General features: G+C 45.4%; 1 protein-coding gene across 1 annotated transcript in view; it reads left to right on the forward strand.

Moving 5' to 3' along the window:
• The window catches only part of FBXL5 (F-box and leucine rich repeat protein 5), a 79,759-nt gene that overhangs the window by 1,559 nt on the left and 51,480 nt on the right, over positions 1–26,720 (forward strand). Inside the window, exons 2-5 of the mRNA XM_082265288.1 lie at positions 13,959–14,174; positions 23,546–23,641; positions 24,303–24,489; positions 25,180–25,362. Coding sequence (XP_082121414.1) covers positions 13,959–14,174; positions 23,546–23,641; positions 24,303–24,489; positions 25,180–25,362 — 682 coding nt within the window. The remainder of the gene's footprint in view (positions 1–13,958; positions 14,175–23,545; positions 23,642–24,302; positions 24,490–25,179; positions 25,363–26,720) is intronic.

The raw sequence follows: 26,720 nt of genomic DNA on the forward strand, positions 1-26,720 counted from the left end.
AAATCGGATGTCAACGGATGGTATTCCACTGACATCCGCAATGCCATTGACTTACATTATGTCCATAAATCATCCGCAAAAAATAGGATGATTTGCGGACATACGGAGCACCCGTGTGAAAAGGCCCTTAGTGGGGGAATCCCTTCCCCACCAGCAGAATACAATGATCACCACCACCAGCAGTGATCAGATGGAGAAAAAAAACAGCTGGCTGTACTGTGATCGATGGATCAACTTGAAGCTGCACCTAAAAGGGGAAACTCCACTTGTTCGCACCCTCCACTGCCCAATGTTTGCAGTTTTGGGAGTACCTGGTTTTGACAGATACCCGCTCTCACTTCCAGGTAAGATGGCTGTGGCAATCTTCAAGTATGTCCGGCTCCTCCCCCCACCCCTCCCCCTTCTTGAACACGCACAGGTCCCCAAAGACAGCAGGACTGTTCCGAAAGGGCATCGCGACTCGTGCGTGAAAAAGCATAATGCAATGATTTGAAAATCTCATAAACCTGCTTATTTTATTCATAATGAGAATTGGAAAACATATCGATGTTTAAAATGAGAAAATCTACCATTTAAAGGAAAAAAAATAAAAGGTAATTTATATTAGAGAGTTAGTGCCTCAGAAGTAATGATGGATGGAGGTTCACCAGTCTGTGAAAAGCTTCATCTAAAAATTGTCAAACCATTTCAGAATAATGTTCCTCAACATAAAATTTCAAAGACTTTAAATCTATCATCATCTGCAGTATATATTTTCAACAAGATTTGAGAATCTGGAGAAATTTCAGCAATCTGGGCAAGGGGCGAGGCTAAAACACAATATTGGATACCCCTGATCTTCGGGCTCTCAGACAGCACTGAATTAAAATTGGGCAAGATTCTGTGAGGGACATCACTGCATGGGCTCAGGAATACTTCCAAAAATCACTGTCTGTTAACAGTTTGCCATGCCATCCAAAAATGCAAGGTGAAGCTCTATCATGCAAAGAAGAAGTCATGTCTGAGCATGATCTAGAAATGCCACCATCTTTTCTGGCCAAAGGTCACTTAAAATGGTATGTTGCAAAGTGGAAAACTGTTCTGTGGTCAAACGATTCAAAATTTGACATTTTTTTTTGGCAACCGTGGACACCGTGTCCTCTGGACTGAAGAGGGTCTTTCTGGCTTCTCAACGCTCTTATTCTAAAGCCTACATCTCTGATAGTATGAGGGTGCATTAGTGTATATGGAATGGGTATCTTGCACATCTGGAAAAGCTCCGTCAATGCAGAAAGATATATTCAGGTTTTGAGCAGCATATGCTCCCATCCAGATGATTTTTTCAGGGAAAGTCTTGCATATTTAAGCAGGACAATGCTAAACCACATACTTCATCTACTATGGAGCCATGCTGTTGTCCTATAATTTTCCAGGTGCCTAACTGGCCTGCCTGCAGTCCAAACCTTTCACCAATTGAAAATATTTGGTGCATCTTGAAATGAAAAATAAGACAAAGACCCACAACTGTTAAAGCGGTTGTAAACCCAAAAACGCTAACAAAAAAAAAAAAACCTGCAATACAAAGGCATAATGAGCTAGTATGCATCGCATACTAGCTCATTATGTATTACTTACCTTAGAACGAAGCCCTGACACGGACCCCCGGACATCGCTGCGGGCGCTGCCATGATCCCTCGGCGTCTCTTCCGGGTTCGGCGGCTCCGGCGCTGTGATTGGCCCGAGCCGCTATGACGTCACTCCCACGCATGCGCATGGGAGTGATTTTTTTCCGGCAAGCTCCCGGCAAGCAAAACTGAAGGTCCCCCCGGACCTTCAGAAGCGCATGCGCCGCTGTCTTGAGCGGCTGCATACACTGCAAATATCTCCTAAACCGTGCCGGTTTAGGAGATATTGTACCTACAGGTATGCCTTATTATAGGCTTACCTGTAGGTAAAGGTAAAAAAAAAACATACTACCGCTTTAAGCAGTTAGAACCCTATGTTAGGAAAGAATGTGACACAACCTTCCTCTCCCAAAACTCCAGCAACTGGTCTCCTCAGTTCCCAAATGTTTACAGTGTTGTTAAAAGTAGAGGGGATGCTAGACGGTGGTAAACATGGCTCTGCCCCATCTTTTTCGAGACACGTTGCTGCCCTCAATTTTAAAATGACCTTATTTTTCTTCAAATTGTAAATTTTCTCAATTTAAACATTCTATATGTTTAAATAAATTATGGCTTTATTAAATTTAAAAAAACGCCTGGGAAATCTGGCATTGGTGGGTCCTGTGTCGCCATCTTCACTTCTGATGTCATTGGAAGGCTGCTGTCTCTTCCTGGTTCAGGCAGCCAGCCTCCTGATGACACATTGCAAGGTTCCCCCTCCTCCTGCTGTGTTGACATGCACATCCCAAGAGACTTCTGGAGACATAAGTATTACCTAAGCAAGAATGGAGGCAGGGGGTGGGGTGGAGCTGAAGAGAGAGGCAAACAAACAGGGAAAAGAAATTGGCATTGTGGCTCGGAGGGGGGTGGATTTCAGTAAATTGAAGTCTGGTTTTGGAGTGAAGGTCCTCTTCAAAGAAGCACACTTCAGCAATCTGAGCCTGCATGTGTATTTAACATTGTGATAAAGCAGAATCTTTAAAGCTGAGCTATGGGAATTACCCTTGCAGTGCTACCATCCCAACCCCCTTAACTGCAAGAGTTAAATGCTTGTTAATCCTTCACATGCTTCCTCCATTTGTGTTATCGTCTCCTGAAACCACTTCTCTAAGGTGCTCCAGCCAGAAGTCACACTAATTCTATTCAATGTATGACCAATAGTCCGGAAAGCAAGGGTCTGCAGCACACAACTCTACCCTAGAAGCTTGCTGGAGCAAGGCGTAAGGGAAGTATTAAAGCTTTTTCCTCTATCGCCTCAGCTTGATGAGCAATTAACCCTTGAAGTGTTGAGGGGATTATTTAATCTCTACAACTCATGATGCATTAATGTGATGGTCAGTGGGAAGATGGTTAACATCTTTTACCAAGACATGTCAAACTTTTTTTTTTTTTTTTTATGGTGTGTTGTGGCATGATGTGTGGGCTGGACTCTGCTCTCCCCCCTCCCTGCAAGGATACCTCCCTGTACCCCTGTGACACCACAGGGCTCTCCTCCACACCTCCTTACCCCCCCCCCCCCCAACTGACACCGCAGGATGCCTCTCCACATGTACTGACACACAACAGGGAACCCCGTCTCCTTTGTGACACCACAGGATAGCTGCACTCTGCACTTTAGGGACACCGCATGACTTCTTCCCTTTTTATTAAAAAAGAGGGCTGGCAGATTGAGACCCCTGCTCTAATCTATATCTCCCTCTCTCCCTTGTATGGTGTATATGAGCACATTCCTAGCCGCACAGAGAGAGAGAGACAGGACATGCTGCTTTACATCGGCATGTGGCTCAAGTAAATGTCGGCATGATAAAAAAAAGAGAAATGAGAAATATGCAGAGCTAACTTAAAAATCAATAACACAATAATGGTGGAACCCTCTAATGTATGGAAATCTCAGTAAACTATCGCCACAATACTGGTCTCTGTGATATGTAACATCACATATAATACACATCAAACTGAAAATAAGATATAAAAAAATGAAACTTTGCAGGGATGGTGGAAACACTTCCTACTGATATTTGGCAGTGGACAGTGCCCAAAAGTGCAACCTCATCAGTGCAGCTTCATCAGTGCCCATCGATGCAGCAGGAATCGTGAGGATTGCTTGGCGGATCACAAAGTGGGGATCTCCCGCTGTGACACAGTTTGTATATGAAACCCTGGCTTCTATCAAAGTCCAGCCTCCTGAACTGGCATTGGACCGGTGTGCTGTGTAACAGCGGCCGGCGTTTTATATACCAGCTGTCTCAGCAGGAGATCCCCACTCTGTATGATCTGGCAGGCAATCCTCATGATTCTTACAGTGATCCCCCCCTGCAGCAGTGACATAGTTCAAGAATAGTTACATGATTTCAACCCTTTTGCTCTCTTTACTAGCCATTATTTCTGATTTTATAAAGTGTAAAGTTGTTTTCACAGTGAGGGCTTTGTGATTTGTTTCTGGTACAAATATCTTATCTATCTTGGTTTTTGGAACTGGCTTCCCATTTTTTTTGAAGATTTGTCCAGTCCCACTTTTTAGCTTACAATCAAAAGGACTATTCTTCTTAAAGTATAAGGTAACTTAAAAATAAAAAAATAAATGCACATTTTTTTTGCAGGTAAAAAAATGTGCATTTATTATTCTTTGTTGCAGGAGCCCGTAAAGAATTGTACCAGCGATCAGATCTGCAGACCTGTCATTTATCTGGTTGCTCATACCTCATATGAGAGCACCCATGCATTCTGACAGGAAGAATCCATGGACTACCACGGTGCCCACAGCGCTGTGGTATTTCATTGAAAACTAAAAACGGACAGGTGACATCCACAAAGGATGTTGGGACTTGTAGTAAATTCATTCAGAGCTCTGTGCATGAATTATGCGTCCATGTGGGCAGAGCCCTACTGTTTTCTAAGGCTACATGTACACGGGACGTTTTAAAAAGTCCTTTGAACGCTGGAATTTTACAGCTATCTAAAGGACGTTTAAAGCGTCCGTTGCAGCCGCGTTTAGCGGGCGTTTGTGCTCAGATCCCTTTTTAGAGGTCAAAAAATCATTCCCCTTTAAAATGGAGAAACGCAAGCGCTAAACATGGGTGATCGCGTTCGGTCACGTTTTGCATTTGAAACGCTGGTAAACACACGTTCTGAACATCCTGAACGCAAATAATTGCTTTCCAAATAACGACACTGAACTCAACTGCCTCTAATGGCTCGTTCCGAATCGTACTGAACCGTACCGTACCACTCAGTGGAAACGAGGCATAAATGACTGTAAACGACCCAGTGTACATGGACAGATAAGATAACATAGAGGAGAGTTCAGGGGCTTCTGAAAAAAACGCCCAACTGCTCCTAAATGGCCGTTTACAAGTAGCAGTGTACATGAGGCCTAAAAGTGACAGCTAGTAAGGGGAACTTCTCCCTGTACTGCTGTCACAGGGAGAACGAGTAAAGGGCACGGGCTGCAGCAGTGGGAACATGTTACATCTTCCACCCTAAGAACAGGTGTAACGTGTTCCCAAAGTTGAACTTCTCCTTTAACAAAGCACACTACTGCAAGTATAGCTAGTAGTGGTAACATTGAACTGAATTAGTTCTGTAATGCTGAAGACGTTTTCTCATCTTATCTAAGCTACTTTAAAACTGTTTAAACTATGAAACTGCTTCAACATTAAAAAATTTCTGTTTAATGTAAATGACTACTACTACTAGTTATACAGTGGACCTAGATAAATGAGAACCTTTACAGACAGCTGCAAGTGATACGAAGTCCATGGAAACTTATTCATGGGAAATAATGTCACAATGTACAAAATTGAGACATCGGAAGGAAGTGATGACTGAGTAATCTTTCAAATTCCAAAACCCATATGTCTACCACAGGAAAACAAATCTATCTAGCAGACAAATCAGTAAGGTTGATTTTTCAGTAAAGTTTTATAAAGGGATATTGTAGAATATAATTGTGTCGGGGGCACAGTCCTGTGCGTTTTGTAAAGCGCTCAAGTTGCACAAGGTTGGAAAAAAGAATGGTAAAGGCCGGAACCTTCTCAGAAACAGGGCGTATGCAACACATCTAAGGAGACAGACCTCTGATGGCTATGTGCGTGTAAAGCTGTGACCACCAAGCAAAAACATTGCAATGAAAGTGTGTCAGTGCCCTTTGCTATTCATGACTGTTTTCATGGGCAGCGAATACCTGTGGTGATTGAAGCTGGATGCATTGTTTTCAGGCTTCACTCGGCTGCTTGCGTGTCCTGGGTCGTTTAATAACTTAACCTCCTTAGCGGTATTCCCGAGTGTGGCTCGGGGTTACTTTCAGTACCAAAAGCTGTAACCCCGAGCCACACTCGGGATTACCCCGCAATGTTATTCACCTTCCCTGTGATCCCTCGGCATCCTCAGTCTCTCACCGCTCTGTGCACGGCCAATGGCGTCCAAAAAGCATTCTTTTTGTGCAAAAAGCACTTTTAGACGAACTGGAAAACCGTGACAGCGAAATGGGGTTACTTGAAGAGCTGAGCGATATTGATTCATGGGAAAATTCAGTATCAGGTACAGAAAGTAACGCCAGATGATTCTGATGTCTTTTTCTGGCACATAGCTTGTGACATTTGGGAAGTATATCAAATGATTCTTCAGAATTTCTAACTGAGCTATACGCCAGAAAGAGACATCAGAATCGTTGCTGTCCTCCCTTTCTGTACCTGATGACTAATTTTTCCACTAATCGCTATCGCTCAGTTCTTCAAGTAACTCAGTTTCGCTGTCACTGTTTTCCAGTTTGTCTAAAAGTGCTTTTGCGCAAAAAAAAACGCTTTTTGGACGCCATGGCCGTTCTCAATTTTCCAGGCACAAAGCACTGGAAAAGTACAGGCAGGGCCCTGGAAAAATTACCAGGTGAAATCCTGTGGTGAAATGGCATGATACAGTGTAATCCGTTAGGATCACAGTTTTGTATCATGTCATTTTAGTGTATTTAGCAACGCTCGCAGGGAAGGGAACCTGAAGACAGGTGCCGGCATTGGCCGAGCACACAGCAGGAGGACAGCAGGGGATGGCAGAGGAAGGTGAGTTTTAAAATGTAAAACAGATTCCATGCAAAAGAATGTACCGCATGTAGCACAGAAATCCTGACATAATCAGACCACCAGGGAGGTTAAAGTAGAAGTCTAATCTTAAACCTGCTTCCACTCCCATTCTAAGTCCTATACTAACAAGCCTGTAGAGGAAATGTGTGTATACTTATCTGTTCCCTGGGCACTCTGCTCCGGTCTTGTGATCTCCCCAGTGGCTAGCTTCAGGGGAGACGAGAGATTGGCGACAACAGCTGCAATGCCTGGTGGTGACGTCACCAATAGGCATACTATAGGGCAGGGATTCCCAAACTATGCCCCTGCGGTTGTTCAGGAACTACAATTCCCATCATGCCTAGTCATCTATGTGAATGTCAGTTTTACAATGCCTCATGGGATGTGTAGTTCTGAAACAGCTGCAGGGCCGTAGTTTGGGAATCCCTGCTATAGGGCAGTGATGGCAAACCTTGGCACCCCAGATGTTTTGGAACTACATTTCTAATGATGCTCATGTACTCTGCAGTGCAGGTGAGCCTCATGGGAAATGTAGTTCTAAAACATCTGGGGTGCCAAGAATTGCCATCACTGCTATAGGGCATCAGTTGGCTGGCACGCCTGTTCCTCTGAAGCCAGCGCTGGGAGCTGATCACATGACCGGCCGGGAGTGCCCTTAAAATAGGTATACACCCTTTTAATAAACCCCTTTCACACTCCCTTTGCTAGTATAGGTCTTGGCATGGGGCTGGGAACAGGTTTGAGATTAGATTAGGTTTAGATCGAGCTTCTACTTTATGGCCTTGGAAAGTCCATGACATGAAGATATAGTGCTACAACACCTATATTCCATTTAGAATGCAGCAAACGCCACCCGTGACAAGCTGTCAACCCAACTTTCACAAATCAAAAGGTCAGCACCCGGCTTTTCAATACACATGAAATCATCTTTTTCATACCCATAGGGATACAAAAGGATCCAATACACAAATACTGATGCATTTCTCCCCTTACAGGCCTTACGCGTAGCAACTTATTGCTTTGGAACCTATATTTCTAAAAACAAATCACTAGCATCTTACATATTTTTATTTTCACCGGTTCCAATTAAACAGTATTAATTTATGCCTGGTCAGATTAAAACTGTAAACATTAATGGCTTGGCACACCCAGATGAAATATCTTTGTTTTGTAACCTGCACGCCATTGCGTGTGAATTCCAGTTAGGGCCTTGTTTATATGTGTGCGCTGTGTTTTCGCAATAGCTGTCATCTGCATTTTATGCACAGCACTGATTTCCTGCATATCTGTAACTCTGTAGTTTGAGCTTGGTTGATGTGTTGTTGTAGCGCTCATTCCTTTCCTGAGCGCTTCGCCTCCACCTTCAGGTCCTGTGCTTAGGTTCTGAGTGTGTATGTGTGTGGTCCTGTATCTTTTTCTCCTCTCCTGCGCTTCTATTTTTGTAATATTTCGTCCCGGTTCACACATGCGATGTGGGAACCCTGCAAATCCACTGCGGGTTCCCGCATCGCACTCAACTTGCAGGCAGTTCACACTGCCATATTTGAATCGCTGGCGGTGTCAATACATAGTTAACAAAACCCCCCAGATCAGTTTGCATATCGCAGTGCGAACTGTCAGTTCGGACAGGAATCGGATCGCATACCCATGTGATTCCATTCTGGTGAGGACCCAGAGAAGGGTCCTATGCAAGTTTTGTCCAAATGCGATGCAGATTCAGCCATTCAGTCTGTATGGCTGAATTCGCATCGCACAGATGTCACATGTGATTTGCAAAGCAGTGCGCTTTCATTGCATATGTGTGAAGCGGCTCTTATGGAGTTTGTGGCGGTATATATATAAATATAATACAGACACAAGACACAGTTAGAAAGATGTGCACTTTTTAATATAGATTTTTTTTTTTTTTTTAGTATTTTTGCGTGGTAAAAAAAATGGCATGACAGCGAATGTACACTGTCTGTTTTTGGGGTATGCACTGTCAGGCCTGTCAAACTCTGATATGCGAATGGGTCTATGCAGCTGCTGCATCTATTGACTTGCCCAAGTTGCCTGTTCTCGGCTCCACATTGCTCCAGACGCATAAACTATTTGCATGCTGTATGGGTCCATGTGAATGAGGCTTTAGCCCCAGTTCACATTAGTGCGGTCGCAGAGATCGCATGTAATTTGGAGCGCACTGCTCCTAAATTACATGCGATCTCATGTGCGGTGCAAATTTCAGTCATACACTTTGTATGGCTGATTTCGCACCGCATCCGCACTAAACTCGCACATGAGGCTTTTTTTTTTATCCGCAGCAGAATCGGATCGCATGGTGGTTCACACTAGTGCTCTCCGATTCTGTGCGAACTTGCAGATCGCACTGCGATCGCAACTGGGGGGGTCAACTTTTAATTGACACCCCCTGCGTATTGCATATGGCAGTGTGAACTGCCAGATGTGCGTTTGCGATGCGGGAACAGGCTGCGAATTCGCAGCCTTCCCGCGTCGCACAAGTGTGAACCGGGACTTAGTGATTGTGTTCTACTGTTCCTCTCAGCACTAGGCTGACTGAAAGTAGTGCAGTCTCCAGCTGTAAACAATGGTCTCTATTTATAAAACAAAAGTATGAATTGTGTTTAGTATATTGCCGGGCCATGTGTGTATGGAATTGAGGGTGTCTTGTTTCCCTGTTAAATAAATGGCAGATCTCGGGATATGGTGAGTATATAAATTAAATCATGTTGCCTTTTATTGTTCTAGAATCTCCTCCACCTTTTAAAGGAGTTGTAAAGTCTCAAGGTTTTTCACCTTAATGCATTCTATCGAAGGTGAAAAACCTTCTTGGTTGCCACTGTCTCCCAGATCCCCCGTTTATTCTTATCTGAACCCGAACCTTCCAGTGACGAGCATGAGCCCAGCACCTCCAGCAGCTGTCTTGGGTCCTCAATGGATAGATTGATAGCAGCAGGAGCCATTGACTTTAGCTGCTGTCAGTCAAATCCAGTGACACGAGCGGGGCCGAGTCCTGCTGTCTGTGTCAATGGACGCAGCAGTATGACTCATGAGTGCGCTTGGACGAGTGCCCCCGTGAAAAGCAGCTCTCCGTGGGGGACCCGATAAAGAGGAGGGGCTAGAAGCAACCCTGGGACACCCCAGAAGAGCAGGATCGGGGCTGCTCTGTGCAAAACCCTTGCACAGAGCAGGTAAGTATAACATGTTTGTTTAAAAAAAAAAAAAAAAAAGCTTTAAGCTGGCTTTAAATTACACAGTCATTTGTTCTGACATGCAGCTGAAAGTTTAAAAAAAAAAAAAAACTGTGCCGATTTCCCCATCCACGCATTTGAGGTGGATGGGAAAATCCACGCCGCTGTGTCTGTATTCTGACAGCGGGACTCCCCTGCTGTCATAATATGCTGATCAGTGCTGCATCCCATTGGCTGCATGCGCTGATTAAATGGAAAATTTTCTAACAAGCTTGTTCATGAATACAATTCAATTTAAATCCACGTACAGACAGCTTAATTTCTCAAGAATACAAATTTTAATTGCAGGAATGATTGCCTATTCAGCTTTCTCATCTCTCATGCTTATCTTAAGCTGATACTACTTCATGGGCTCCATTACTTGTATGATAAGAGATGAAAGTTCACATAGAAAAGCAAAGTTTACTAGAATATGGAAGTGGTTCTCAAGTCAAGTGTTTTATTACCTTTAATGCATTCTCTGCAAGGGGATGGGGAGGCAAGCCGCGCTGTGTGTGTCTATGGATGCACACAGCTCCGTTTGGGAGCATGTCCACACAGCTTGCTAAAGAAAAAATACTTTAAAATAATTTAAACTGCTTGCTGACTGTGCTATAGCCGAATGAAAAATACAGTGTGGCTGACCAGTTCTGGGAGGGCATCATAGGACATCATCCTGTGGTCGCGCCTGCTGCAGCACGCTGTGTGATTGCTGTCACTGGGACACAGCTGATCACAGATTGGGTTAAAGGGCCAATTGCAGTGGCCTTTTACCACATGCTTGTATCTGTGAGTGAGACCTGAATGACATTCTAAATGGTCTCACAAAAGAGTACCTTTCTTCCGCCGGCAGGAGGTGGGCAGAACGGTTTGTTCCAGCCCTCTCCGCCATACACATCCCCGGAGTAGATCACCTCAGTCGGCAGGCGTTGGATCAAGGGGAGTGGTCCCTTCATCCGGAGGTGTTTCATCAGTTGTCTTCGGTCGGGCGCCCCTGAGGTGGGAAACGAAGGTGACCAGCGCTATGGAATATCTTAATTGTAAGAAGTATGTACATACAGGTGTAAGCTGCCACAAACCCACCCCTGAAACAGGGGTGCAATATATGAAAGGAGAGTGGAGTCTGTGTAAGGCGCTACCTCTTTGAGCAGTTTTTAGCCACAGGGGGTAATATCCCCCCCACAATTGTGTACGCTCTAAAAAGATTATCTCAGTGATAAGTGGAGTGCTAAAAAGACCGGTGAAGGGGGTGAATTGACATGCACCCCCTAGAAATAAAGTGCACAGTGCAGAATAAATAATATAAATAACTGCTCGTATAGATAAAATCATTGAATAAAAAAGTGCACAAAGTGTCATAAATATTTATTGCCTGGTGCCAGTGAAAATCATACAAATATACAGTTGTGGTGAACAGCGGTGTTTATAAATAATATCACTGACAATAAGCAAGATAAAAAAAAAACACCCTAAAGTGCAATAAAACTGTGTATGGGTGATTTAAAAGGTGAGATAATGGTGAATAAGGTGCCTAAATCAGTGAAACCAATGGGTAACACTCTCACCCTATTACCCTCTTCTGGGCCAGATGTATAGTGTAGATAGCCACAGAGGAGGAGATTGTGGGTCCGGAGTTCCTTCAGCTTGAAAAGAGCCACGCTGGGAGCTGCCTCCCTCCGATGTGACAGATCTGTGGTGCTCAAGCAGATAGACAGGGACCCCAATGGTGTAGTATACAATCAATGTACAATAGTAAGTATAGATAGACTCGCATTCGGACCGATCACATCAGCTATAAAAGGACGGTCTGAATGTGAGTCTATTTTTTTTATCTTGCTTATTGTCAGTGATATTATTTATAAACACCGCTGTTCACCACAACTGTATATTTGTATGATTTTCACTGGCACCGCCATCAGGCAATAAATATTTATGACACTTTGTGCACTTTTTTTATTCAATGATTTTATCTATATGAGCAGTTATTTATATTTATTCTGCACTGTGCGTGTTATTTCTAGGGGGTGCATGTCAGTTCACCCCCTTCACCAGTCTTTTTAGCACTCCACTCACTGAGATAATCTTTTTAGTGCATACACAATTGTGTGGGGGATATTATCCCCTTTGGCTAAAAACTGCTCAAACAGGTAGCGCCTTATACAGACTCCACTCTCCTTTCACCCCTGAGGTGGATCTGTTGGAGTCTTGGCTCAGCAGAAAGGTGCAGAGGTTTGTGGCTCGGTCAAGGGATCCGCTGGTGGCCCAGTGGGGTCAGTATCGTCTGATTTATGCCTTCCCTCGTCTCAATCTTCTGCCAAGACTTCTACGCAGGATCGCAGAAAGGGATTCTGGTCATCTTGGTGGCTCCAAACTGGCCTTGCCAGACTTGGTACACCGATCTGGTGCCACTGGTTGACGTTCCTTGGAAGCTTCATCTCGGGGAGGGTGTGCTGTCCCAAGGACCGATCCTCCATCCTGCTTTAAAGTCGCTGGCTATGACTGCTTAGCTGTTGAATGCTAGGTACTAAAGAATAGGGGGTTTATCTGAGTCGGTGATTCCTACCCTGTTGAAAGCTAGGAAATCTACTTCTAGGAAGATCTACCATTGTACGTGGAAGTTGTACATTGTGTGGTGTGAGTCTCTTGGGATTCATCCTCGCTCCTTCTCGTGCCTCTGATTTTGACCTTCCTTCAACGGGGGGTTGACCAGAAATTGGCATTGAGTACCATCAAGGGCCAGGTGTTGGCTTTGGCAGTCTTCTTCCAATGACCTTGGCCACATACTCCCTGGTGCGTACCGATCTTCAGGGTGTCCGACATTGTTCCCTCCGTTGCCTCCTTGGGATCACAATTTGGTGCTTTCGGTTCTCCAGAAGCCTCCCTTTGAAAACCTTTGGGAGATTCCCCTGCTTATGCTGTCCCAGAAGGTGGCCTTTTTAGTGGCTATCCCCTCTGCCCGCAGGGTGTTGGAACTGGCGGCGTTGTCCTGTTCACCTTACCTTGTGATTTACAGGGATAAGGTGGTTCTTCGTCCCTGTCCATCATTCCTTCCAAAGGTTGTCTCTGTTTTTCATTTAAATTAAGACATTGTGTTGCCTTCCCTGTGTCCCAGGCCTAAACATCTGAAGGAAATTTCCTTGCATGCCTTGGATGTGGTCTGGGCAATTAGGGTGTACCTGGCAGCTATGGAGTCTTTCAGGAAGTCAGACTTACTATTTTATGCTCACGGATGGGCCTTGTAAAGGGTTGTCCGCTTCCTCTGTGACCATTTCCAAGTAGATCAGATGGATGGTGATTCAGGCCTATTCCATCAGGGCTCAGGTTCCTCCTTTCCCTGTCAAGGCACACTCTACTAGGGTGCCTAGGGCCTCCTGGGCTTTCCGTCATCCGGCGTGACTTGTCTCAGAAGATTGCAGGGAGGTAGGGAGAGAGGAGAAGGGTAGGCAGGTACCTGTCAAATGCAAAATAAAATTACATGCCCAATGTGGCATGTCGGGGTCGGGAGGCCTTAAAGCGGAAGTTCCACTTTTTTGGGAGGAACTCCGCTTTAAAGCTGAAACACCCCCCCACCCCCCCTTAGCTTTTGCTACATTTTACATTCAAGTAGCATGATTTCAAAGTAGTATGAATGTGGCCCTGGGCTCTAGCTTATTCAGAAAGTCAAGAAATGCACAGGGTGCAGTAACCTGTAATGATATTTTAGTGGACTGTGTTCACATCCATTTCAGAAAGGTTGGGATACTATTAAAAAACATTAGGAATTGGTCCTCTGTGGAACTGAAAGGTTTCCTTTTCCTAGTGGATATATGTACTTTGATTACAAAAAAGTGTGGCACTAATAAAGACCTGAAAGAACTACTGCTTCATCATATTCTATAAATCATGCTTTCCTTTGTACACATTTCTGCTTGTAGAAACATTATTAAAAGCATCTGAACTGTAATGTACTCCTAACTTGTGTGATGAGCTATTTGAACACAACTAATCTCTTGTGGTTCTATTTCCTCTTGCAGCTTTCCAAGACCAACTTTTCCAACAACAATGACTTCCGAGCTCTTCTGCAGTCCCTTTATGAGACATTCAAGGAGTTTAAGATGCATGAGCAGATTGAGAACGAGTGCATCATCGGCCTGCTGCAGCAACGTAGCCGGACCGTGTACAATGTACACTCGGACAACAAGCTGTCTGAAATGCTCGTTCTTTTTGAGAGGGGTCTGAAAAACATTAAGGTAAACTATGCATCAGGAATGTTTGTGGTCACTATGTTACTTAGGATAAATTGAACAGCTGATAAGACACACCTGCTGAACTTTAGAGATTAATAAAGAAAAAACAAAAGGCAAAAAAAAAAAAGCTATACATTTGTGCAGAGGGTGTGCTTTGCAGATATTTATAGCAGAAAGCTCTCATGTCCCCCTAACTAGTTTTATTGGTAGTATGCAGCACAAAATATGTAAACTAAAATTGTCGCTATTGTAAAGGATAAGTTCACCTTTGTGAACATGTTGCATCCATATTTTAGGGTGTAACTTGTCCAGCATCTGCCTGCTCTCCCCCCAATCCCTTCCCTTCCTATGACAGCGGGTCAGGGATTTTCTCCTTGCACCCACTGTCACAATTCAAAAAGCGCTCAGCCGTGCGCAGCTCCGCCCACATGGCTGCATCATTGATTCACAGAGTTCTGTGAATGAATGAACTACAAACACTGCCGGCCTTAGTGGCTTCTGCTTGCAGTTATCAATGAACTACCGGGGTGCGTATGAGTGCTCTAGGTAGTTTATTGATCATCTTGTCATTCAATAACTGCCTGCCTGTATTGGAGGTACGGGCAGACAGCTACACAGCAGTCTGAAGGAGCCTGACATTGCACCAGATCATGGATGCAATGCTTTACAGGTTCCCCACCAAAAAAAAGGATATGTGTATATTTTATTGTAGTTTTAGGGGATGGGAGAAGGGAATGAATGGGATACTCCTTTGGCTCGACTATGTAAAATTCTGGGACTTTTGTAGCAAAAATGCCCGTTAGCACTGTCTTGAAGCTAGCCAACGTTTACTAACTTTTTGAACACACTGTATCTCTGAAAGCTGTGCTGGAACCCCGACTTAAGTCTAGCAGATCCAGGACTGTAGAACCTTGAACATTTGACACTGCTTGCACTGCAAAGTCACTGACTACTCTCTACAGCCTTGCCCTGGCTTGAGGAAGCTTGCTGTGTATTCCTGTATGGCTGCAACTCTCAACTGATGCACTCACACTGTGCATTAACTCTTCAGGGCCCAAACTGCAGACGCCCCCTTTACCGCTTCAGGGTCCTCTGACTAGGTACCCCCTTTACAGCTAGCTGATACTTGGATCCTAGAACCTTCTCCGTAGTGGTCCCCACTCACTCTAGGCAGACCCCCAGGGGCACTCCTCAGTGCTCAGGACCTGTGTAAGCTTTCCTGGGACTGGACCCCTCTCGCTCTCTGCTGGTTCTCGGCACTCAGCACTCTCTGGATTCTCAAGCAGCACCCGAGACATCCTCCTCACTGACAGGAGGAGAGACAGCCGACCTCTCCCTCCTGGGACACTGCTTCCTGCCAAAGACAATGGGTCATGCTCTCCCTCAAACCTATACCCACTCCCAGAATCCTTTGCGGCAGAATCTGTCTTCTGGGGTAGTTGCAAGCCTGAATGTATCCATGATTGGGTTTCCTCCACTGCCCTATGAGAAGCCTCTCGCAGAGCCTGTGGGGAGACTCCCCCCTTCAGACACACCTGGAAATCATGGCCCTGCTGTTAGGCAGACAAAGCCCATTATACATTTACCTAGCACCTACCTGTAGGGTGATATATATATATATATATATATATACACACAGTTACTCTTGGTAAACTCCAGAAACTTCCTCCTCAGCTCAGTTTGTCCTTCAGCAGAATGACAGTCATTGTCATTCTGCTCATTTCCTATGAGCCCAGTTTGTGGTTGCGTCATAATGCAGCCTGAGCTCACAGGACTCTAGCCTGAAGCAGTGCTAGCATACCAAATATTAATTACAAAAATTCTAACAACTCTGTTTCTGTTAGAATAATTGGAAATTAGTCTATAGTGTTAAGAAATGTTTCATGGGCATTGTTTTACCATTTGATAAACCATTTCTCTAAATGTGCAAATTTGCTTTTTGTGACACAAAAATATATATTTGTTTCAGAAGTGGCCCATTTTTAGATTTAGTGTAATTACCATTGAGAGTATTGTGAGGCAAGTCTCTACCAGCTTTGCACTTAGATACTACAATCTCACAATTGTTTTTTCTATGTCACTTTTCCATGAAGCCCAGCTATGGTTTGTATTGGGTTTCCCATGGACAGTGAATCACTTTTGAGGTCAGGGGGTTGAGTTGAGAAGCAGAGCTTCCAATAGCCTGCTACTTCTCTGATTTAACATTACTCATGGTCTCTTGGTAACTTCTCTAATATATTTCTTAAGCCTGGTACACACTAATCGTTTGTACTAATAATAAAACCAAAAAACTGACGCTGTACTAACTATGCGATGCTCTTACAGCGATCTCCCCTGCTGAGCTGTTGTCTTCTGACAGGGACAGATTTTATAGTAGACAATGTTCATAGTTATTGTTACAGCCCCACTAGTATCCAGAGCTTTATCCTGGATGTGTTTTATGTAGCTCCTTGGTCATTCTTTTGCTATTTAGGTGTTCTGTTGGGCTACATTCACACTGCTTATCTGCAGATAGCTTGCTGCATTCAGAAATGACTAAACACCTCTGTAGAAATCTTCTGGGCTGCAACTCTGTGCAGGCAATGTTTACAACCACAATCTACTGATTCTTACTGGCAGCCTCCCCTGGCTGCTGCTATCTGGTCATGTGAATGTGGCCTTAAATTGTAGGGCCTTCTAGAAATATATTTTATTTTGAGTTCACTAAAACTGGATTTTTGTCCTACCTTTTTAAAATAATTTTCTCTGATGTTCATTGACAGACACAGCGCCACATCTTCTTTGACCCTTGGGTTATGCTGCTCTCCATAAAAGTAGGATACTAGGTGGAAAAAAAAAAAAATTGACTATGCCCTTAGGGCAGTCCTAGGGGTATACTCCCACTTCCTGCTATGGGACTTCAGTTTTGTTAAATAAGCAGTGTCAGAAGAATAGATAACCCAACTCAACAGAGGGGTGGGTGCTGTCTGTCCATGGACATCAGAGAAAAGGATTTTACGGCAAGACAAAAATCCAGTTCTTTCGCTCATTGACGGACACAGCTCCATATCTTTGACCCTTGGGACGTCCCAAAGTAGTGGGTGGGAAAAAACCAAGCAATAAACCTATTTTCCCAAAAGGGCTAAACATAGCCACCCAGATAAACCAGGAGCTCAACCAGGAAAAACTGGAGCTCACCTACCAAATAAAAATACACCCTCAAGAGGCAGGAGCCTCTGCAACAGCAGCCTGCAAAACTTTGCAGCCAAAAGCAGCATCTGCAGATAGTACATCCACCTTGTAAAACTTTGTGAATGTGTGCACAGGCGACCAGGTGGCCGCCTTGCAAACCTAGACCACTGATGACGCAAGGCCTAGGAGGCACTAATTGCCCTTGTAGAATGCGTCTTAACAGGGAAAGGAGGAACCTGACCCTTGATGGAATAGGCCTGATCAATCTGGAAAGGTTGCAGCAGATGCAGCCTGCGTTTTACGAGACCCCTCTGTAAGGACAAACAAGGAATCCGATTTCCGAATCGCCTCAGTTGCCGCCAGGTACATCGGGATTGCCCAAACCACATCCAGGGAATGTAAGGCAATTCTTTAGCATGCTTAGGACATAAGGAAGGCAACACAATGTCTTAATTTAGGTGAAAACCCGAGACAAGCTTAGGAACAACTGGCAGGGACGTAGCACAACCCAGCCAACTCGGACACCCTGCGTGCAGAAGTAATAGCCACCAAAAAGGCCACCTTCTGTGACAAAGTAAGCAGAAGAAGTTCACAAATATTTTCAAAAGGCGGTTTTTGAACAACCAACAATACCAAATTGAGGTCCCACTGAGGCACCGGGGACCTTACTGGAGGAGCCAGTTGGCGTACCACCTGAATGAAAGTGTGAACCAGGGAATTTTATGGCCAACGGGCGTTGGAAGAAGATTGCCAAGGCGGAAATCTGGCCCTTGATGGTGCCCAGGGCCAAACGCTGATCTACACCTCTTTGTAGAGACTCCTGCAGACAAGACACTGAAAAGGAACAGGGGGAAATTCCTGAGACTCACACCAGTAATGTTTGCCTCCAAACTCGATGATAAATCTTCCTAGAAGTCGTTTTCTTAGCCGTCAACAGTGTCGGAATTACCGAATCCGACAACCTTCTGTCCCTCAGTACCTGGCTTTCAATAGCCTGGCCGTTAAAGCCAGTGACCGTAAAGCAGAATGGAAGATCAGTCCTTGAGACAAAAGATCTTCTCTGAGTGACTCTCCAAGGGCATTGACAGCCAGTCTTACTAGGCCTGCATACCAAGACCGGTGAGGCCAGTCTGGGGCCGCCAGAATGACTGGGATCCCTTCTGCTTCTATTCTGCGCAGAAGTTGTAATGGAGGAAAGGCATACATTAGACGATACCGACCCCAAGGTGCCATCAGAGTGTCCGAGGCGTCGGCCAGAGGATCCCCCTCCGGGTGAAGAGACCATTCGCCTGGATCAAGTGCCTGCCGACTGAGGTAGTCCTCCTGCCAATTTTCCAACCCTGGAATCTGAGGGGGCTGGAACAAAGCGTTCTGGCCACTTCTCTGGTCACCAGGGCACTTTTGGTGCCCCCCTTGGTGATTGACATATGCCACAGCCATGGCGCTGTCTGATTGAATCCTTACTGGGCGCCCCTGCAGATGATTCGTTCACAGGGAAAGGCGAAGCCTGATCGCCCAAATCTCCATGACATTGATTGGCAGACTGGACTACTTCCGAGTCCAAGCCCCTGGAGATGGATCTGTGCCTAAGACGCCTCCACACCCGGACAGACTGGCATCCATGGTAACCACCGTCCAGTACAGGGGAAGAAAGGATTTTCCCTGTCAATGCGCTGGGAATCTGAGCCACCATGTAAAAGGACCCCCTCGTACCCCGGCTCAACAGGATCAGTTTGTCTAGGGACTGTGGATTCTTGTCCCATTTGGCAAGAATCTCCTTTTGCAGAGGTCTGGTATGGAACTGAGCAAACGGAACCGCCTCAAAGGTGGAGACCATCAAGTCCAGCACTTGCTTGAGACGACCGACGGTTGGCCAACAGGATCTGAATCGCGTACTGCAACTTCAGCCATTTCGCCTCCGGAAGAAACACCCTGGCTGAGGCTGAATCCAAAGTCAGGCCCAGGTAGTCCCAGGTTCATTCAGATCTAATTTCTGAAAATTCAGTGTCCAGCCGAACTCTTGCAAGGTTTGCACAATGATGTCCAGATCGTCTTTTAAGACCGACTGAGTCTCTGCTCGCAGAAGATCGTTCAGGTACCGCGATCCCCCTCTGCCTGAGCAAGCCAACACTTTTATGAACACCCAAGGAGCTGAGACGAGACCAGAGGGTAATGTCATGAATTGATAATGCTCCTCTCCCATGACAAAGAGAAAATACTCATGCCCGACCTATCTTGGGATATGAAGGTAAGCATCCTTGAGATCGATAGAGGCCAGAAAATCCCCTTGATGAAGGGATGCTACTACCGTGCGAGTTGACTCCATCTGAAATTTCTGAACCCGCACAAAGCAGTTCAGGGCCTTGAGATCCAAGATTGGACAGACCTTGCCTTCATTCTTGGGGACAGTAAATATGTTTGAAAAAACCCCTGAAAACGTTCTGACTCTGGAACTGGTGACTTCTTGCAATAGCAGATCCTGTACTGCTCCGAGAAGGCCTTGCAGACGATTCGGGGACAGATGCAAGTTGAAAAGGAAGAACCTTGCCTGAGGCAAGGACCAAAACTTGTTCTTGTAACCGGATCGAATCCGCTTGTGGACCCATTTGTCTTTGAGAGGTCCACGGGTCTGGAAAGAAGCAAAGACGTCCCTCCACCCCGGGTACGGGTGAGAGCGCCCCTTCAGGCAGAGGTGGACTTGTCTGCGGGACCAGCGGAACCTGCTTTTGACTTGCCAGACCAGGGTCTTTTAGAATCTCCTGCAAAGTTGCGGGCGGGTTTTGATCTCTTGTCCTGTGATCCCGCGGGACAAAAGGCCGTTTGTGAGCCGAGAGAGGACCAGGCTTGCGACGAGGCTCTTTGCTCTTGGTGACATGTGGAAGCAGTGTACTCTTACCTGCGTAAGACCTTTTTAAAGATCTCTTACATAGACGCTCCGAACAAGCGGTCTCCTACAAAGGGGAGATCGGTCAGCACCTTTTTGGAAGCCTGGTCTGCAGACCAGCATTTCAGCCAAATCATACGGCAAAGAGTCACAGCTGACAGACAATCTGCAAGCTAAAGGAGCCGCATCCAGAGAGGCATCACAGATGCACTCTAACCCCTGTACCAATTGATCCTCCAGCTCTGTCAGCTCAGGAGGATGATGACCCTCTTCCAAATCCTGTCGCAGAAGCTTTGCCCATTCCATTAAGGTCTGGGAGACCAAGGTTATTGCATACACCGGCCCCAAAATTGAACTGGCCACGGTAAAAAGGTATCGGATCAGAGCCTTGGCTCTCTTGTCCACTGGGCCTTTAATGGACGGAGAATCTTCCACCGGCAGTAGCGTGGATTTATATAACCTGGAAACCTGAGAATCCACCACCGGCGGAACTGTCACGTTCTTTAAAAGGGACTCTTCAAAAGGATACCTCATAGCGAAAATTGGGTATTCCGACCATGCATTTTGGGAACCCCACTGACTTTCGACAATATCCTCAAAATAGGTGGGAAAGGGGGAATACCTTAGTCCCCTTGAATGGTCTGCGGGTACCTAATTGCGCTGACGCAACATTAGCCGAGTCCTCCAACATTTAAGTTTCCCGCACTGATGAAATCAGTGCCTCCACAAGCGCCTTTTCATGCGCGGCTGAAGTGGAAGAGGATTCATCCTCCCTATCAGGATGCAGGTGAAGGCGGGATGCTTTTTGCTAGGCCTATGTTGAAGGGCCATATTAACTTTTGACACCTGCTGCTGCAGGGCCACCGTCATGGCCGCCAGGGCGGACTGAGACCCAGAGGGTCCCGCAGCTTCTGAGAGAGTGGGTCAGGTCGTGACACATGCTCCAGGGACTCCATGGTTACCCCGGGGACCGCCAGCAAATTCGGGGGGGGGGGGGGGGGGAATAGCTGTAAAAGAAAAAATTGTCCAAAAGCGCTGCTATAGCAGAAAGAGGGAGCTTGCACACCCGCAGGGACTCGCGAGTTACCCAGAGTGTCAAGCTGCCTGCCATGCGATGATCAGAGAGGAAGATGAAACGCAGGCACTGCCACTAGAGGCCCACCATCGAAACACTGCTCTCCAGGCTACAAGAAAATGGCCACTGCATTGGTTTCAATGGGGAGCTACACAAACATGGGCGCCGAGATAAATGGCAGCCATCAACAGCAAAAAAGTGGTGCCTGCGCAAATTTCTCGGGACCCCCACAGGACCCTCAGGTACATGCAGCCAGCAAGGGGGGTCCTGGCAGGGACCGCCACCAGAACAGATTTCCCAGAAAAACGCTAACTGAGCAGCCGCCCCCCTCCCCTGGCGTCATATTACCTCTTAACCCCCCAACATGTAAATAGTCTGGCCACCCCGAGGGGAGGAGTTTAAAGGGGGGGTGGTGAGGGTGTTTGTGCAGGGGGGCCCCACTACTTGGGGGGGGGGGGGGGGTACAATTTGGGAAGGAAGGACACATGGGGGGGCCTACCAACCTGGGGAGGGGCCTGCGCCCACCCTGAGAATTCACCAGAGGAGTCACTGCTCACCACACCGTGGAACGGATCGGGCACCACTCCGGGCAGACCACCGTACCATCTTGGAATGGGGGTGCTGCGGACAAGAGGTATGCTGTGACACAGGTCATGACCAGGGCTATGTGTCTTTGCGAGACCTTTAGTTTGCTGTCCAGTGGGGCTATGTTGCGGCCAACCTAGTGAGGAGCTGCGGTCGGGCCGCGCTCGCTTGCCAGACTGGGAAAGACCATAAGGATCTAGGATATCCAGTGCTTTGCCCAGTCCAGTAGTTGATTGTAGTTCTCACTGGAACAGACTTGATTGCAGTTTAGAAAAAAATTCAGTTTAAAAAGGAAAAAATGCCAGGACCAAAGATGCCAGCAAAGAACTAGGTCCTTTACTCCTGACTAGGCAGAAAAAACACTGAAGTCCTAAAGCAGGAAGGAGAATACCCCGTACGACTGCCCTAGGGGCGTAGATTGTGTTTTTCCCACCTAGTGTCCTATTGCTATGAAGAGCAGCATAACCCAAGGGTCAAAGAATATATGGAGCTGTGTCCATCAATGAACGAAAGAAACATTGGCACAGTGGATTCCATTGCACTAAATGTGCATCTTAAAGCAGTTGATTGCTCCAGAGCTAATTTGACAGGTTTATCAGAAAATCTGCAGTTGAGAACTTTTTGTTTTCTCTTGCACATTATAGATTATTTTGGACATATCTGGCGTTCCTTCCCAATTGCATACATTTTTATTCATTCCAAGTTTTAAGCCCACAGAACGTGGATGCATAGAAGGGAGCTGACTACTTTTTATGCATAGCATTTAAAAAAAGTATATAGGAGGATTCTGCAGAATAAATCTTTTTAACTAACTCAGTAGTGTTTGTCGTCTGAGACGGGGCTAAACACAGAATAAATAGGCTGCATGTAATCTGAATTTAGAGCAGTCTGCTAGTTTCTCCATGTCTAGTTTTCTATATAGACGACCGTTTCCTCCTAAATCCTCTCTTAGGCCGGCCATACACTGTTCAAATCGCGGCTGGTTCAGCAGAACCTGGCCAAGATTAGAACCAACAATGGGTAAGGCTGAATGTGCCAAGTTGTGATCAACTAGGGTGCAACCAGCCTGCCGGATTTGCTGTAGATTATCTCAAGTGGCTGCTATAGCAGTTAGCAATAATTGCGGTCTTCTCCTGGTGGGCATGGCTTCCCCTGTCCCTGTCGGGAGAAGACAATTTCTGATTCCCCTGTCAGCACTGTCTGTGTTAATGGCGAAATTGTGCAATTTTTTTTCCTGCAACCCATGGTTGCAGGAAAGAAATTTTGCATTGTGCATGGCTGGCCTTATCAGTCTCCTTTTTTTTTTTTTTTTTTTTTTTTTTTTTTTTTAGAATGGTTTCATTTTTAATATAACACAAGCCCTGCAGTGAATAGAATTAGGTAGCATTTATTGTAAGAATTGTGTTTTGGTACTCAAGAGTTAATGGTAGTTTGCAGTTTACTAGAAGTGTTTAAGGAACTCTGATTGTAGGAAGTTGTGACATTGCTCATGTGAAAAATCTTTTCATGACTCTTATGAATTCTTTAGGAAGCTAATTGCTGGCAGGTCTCACTTCATAGTCCTATTTTGCTAGCCTAGTGGTTTAAAGGCTTGGTTTACCAGTTTTTAGCTTCATATAAAATGGCACACCTTACACATTTATGCTTCTTTGTTCTCAGGATGAATATGAACAGCTGAACTATGCCCAGCAACTGAAGGAGAGGCTAGAGGCTTTTACCAGTGACTTCATTCCTCATATGAAGGAAGAGGAGGAGGTGGGTGGATTGTTCCATTATCTACTGCTTGGCTTTCCTAATCTACCAATCTACCTCTTTGTGCTTTTAGCAATTTTCTTCAGCCCTGACATTCCTTCAATTAGTCGAATAAATATTGATCAAAAATGTGCAGTTTCCATCAACTCTTCTTTTTTTTTTTTTTTTTTGTAGTTTTGATTAAATGATTTTAGAGAATTTTTGTTTAAGATCCCTTCTGGTGTATATATAAAGCTGTTTCTAATTTCCTGTTGCACCAACAGCCAAAAACTCTTGTGTTTTTTTTTTTTTTTTTTTCCCCTAGTCTTGTAATGGGCAGTTTTAATGGAATGTCCTAAACCATTGTAGTCCAGCTCTATAGTGCGACCGCTGCAACTCTTTACTTTGCAGACTCTCTTCAGCACAGCGTAGTAGATTGAGTACTGCTTCAAAATAGCTAATTGATTCACAGGAAAGATACTTTGTATGTCTCCCTACTCGTAGGGAATTGATACTCGCTTTCATTTAATGGTCATAGATTCACCTGCAGAGATATTGGTAGTCCCCCTTTTTAAGAATAGTATGTCTTTATTTTTAATAAACTGCACACGATATATAATCATTTTGTTATATAAATATTTTAGTGTCTAGATGTTTTTAATTGAGACTTAATGGATTTTCTCAGGTATTTCAGCCAATGTTGATGGAATATTTTACCTATGATGAGCTCAAGGACATTAAAAAGATGGTGATTGCCCAGCACTGCACTCAGAAAGACCCATCAGAACTCCTCAGAGGTCTCAGTCTTTGGAATGAGGCGGAAGAGCTGCACAAAGTGCTCAAGTATTCAGTGGATGAGAAAGCAGAGGAGGGTAAGTTATTACCTACATATATGACCTTTAACCACTGGCCCTCCGGCAGGTTTACGCCCCTTCATGACCAGGCCTTTTTCGATACGGCACTGCGTTAATTTAACTGACAATTGTGCGGTTGTGCAACACTGTACCCAGATAACATTTTTGTCCCCTTTTCCCACAAATAGAGCTTTGAGCAGATTAATAAGCATTTCAATTGTAATCAGAACCATAAAAGCCAGATACTTTGTGATAAAACCGAATTCTGTATCTGCTAGTTTTCCTGATCTGCATACAACTTTAAAATGTATAAATCCCAGCAACTGAAATCTTTCAATTGCAGTTTGTAAATGGAATGTATGATCTCAAATTCAAATGGTTATACATGCAGTTGGAGCATCTCTCCTTGTCCAATTGTGAATAGCGAAATTGTGGTTATTGCTATTGGGCTATACTCCTAGAGCTGCCTTTCAAATGCTGGCATAGACATGCCATTCTATATGCCAGCAGAGCCCCCATGTCAGCAAGTGAACCTTTCTGCTTAAGTACTATAAAAAGTAATAGATACATTTATAAGTCTTTAAAGAACAAATATTGGATCTATCAGTGGGGTGGAGTTAGTTTACCTTCCATATGTTTTTTTCTTCTATGTCCTAAAAAGGTTTTTTTTTTTTTTTTTCTTCTCTCCCCCCCCCCCCCCCCCAACAGAAATCACAGCTAAGCCAAGCACTGTATCTATTTCCCATCTTCCTCCAGAGGTAATGCTGAACATATTCAGGTACCTCAATCCACAGGAGCTCTGTCGCTGTAGTCAAGTAAACAGCAAATGGGCACAGCTGGCAAAAACTGGATCTCTTTGGAAGCATCTTTACCCAGTGCTGTGGGCCAGAGGTGAGTTATCTGTTCTGTTTTACAAACCTTGAAAAAATTCTCTAAGCTCACCATATAGCAAAGCTCCAGTGCAATTTCAGACTTCTACATAATTACTGTAGCTTATGGTGTGATCCCTTGAACCTGTAAGGCCCTATTAGGACCTTTCTTCAACAGTGTAGTGTATTACCTGACTAATGTTAATGTGCATTGTGGTAAATTAACCCATTAATTGTGAATGTGCTGCCTATACATGGCAATGCAGCTCACTGTGTATTCTGTTTTTACTATTAATTGCAGTAAAGAGCAGTGAAATGCACATTGTACCGTATGCTACCCCAAAGCACAAATATGAAAATAGCCCAACAGTTAAACATGTGGAAGATTGTAGTGGGAAGTGTGTGTGTATATGTATGTTTATATGTGTATATGTGTATCTGGACGATCTCCTCTTAAGATCGAGTGTCAGCCAGAACCTACTGCGCGATCTGTCCATGGTACAGACGCTCCAGGAGTTCGGATGGACTATCAACGTACAGAAGTCAACCTTGTCTCCTTCGGTTCGTCTTCCCTATCTGGGAATGATCCTGGACTCTGCTCAGGCAAAGGTGTTCTTGCAGGAGGACAAGCTCCGGACCCTGCAGGACGAGATCAGGTCCCTCAGGGACAATCCGTCTTCGTCGCTCAGGACCTGCATGCGATCCCTGGGGTTGATGGTATCAGCCTTCGAGGCGATACCCTTTGCTCAGTTTCACACACTGTCTTTTCAAGCGGAGATCCTGGCCAGGTGGGACAGACTACCTCAGTCCTTGGATCTGAGTGTCTCATTGAGTCGCCGAACCAGAATGGATCTTCTGTGGTGGCTCCAGCCCCCGGCAGTGTCAGAAGGCAAATCTTACCGTCCGTTACTGTGGGCGGTGATTACCACGGATGCCAGCCTGTCGGGCTGGGGTGGAGTTCTGGGCAACCTGTCTGCCCAGGGCACTTGGTCGGGGGAGGAATCCTCCCTTCTGATCATTGTGTTGGAATTGAGAGTGATAAAACTTTGTCTCTTCCAGTGGTCGGATCAACTTCGGGGCTGTCCTTTTCGGGTACAGACGGACAATGCTACCGCGGTGGCTTACATCAACCACCAAGGGGGCATCAGGAGTGCCCGGGCGGCACGGGAGGTGACCGACATTCTGTCTTGGGCCGAGACTCATGTCCCGGCGATTTCAGCAGTTCACATTCTGGGTGTGGAGAATTGGCAGGCCGACTATCTGAGCCGCCAGACCCTGGACCAAGGGGAATGGTCCCTGCACCCGGAGGTTTTCCAAATGCTGTGTGCGAAGTGGGGATCTCCGGACGTGGATCAGTTCGCCTCTCGGCTAAACCACAAG

This window comes from Pelophylax lessonae, assembly GCF_965119305.1.
Source record: "Pelophylax lessonae genome assembly, chromosome: 1".
In the NCBI taxonomy this organism is placed as follows: domain Eukaryota; kingdom Metazoa; phylum Chordata; class Amphibia; order Anura; family Ranidae; genus Pelophylax; species Pelophylax lessonae.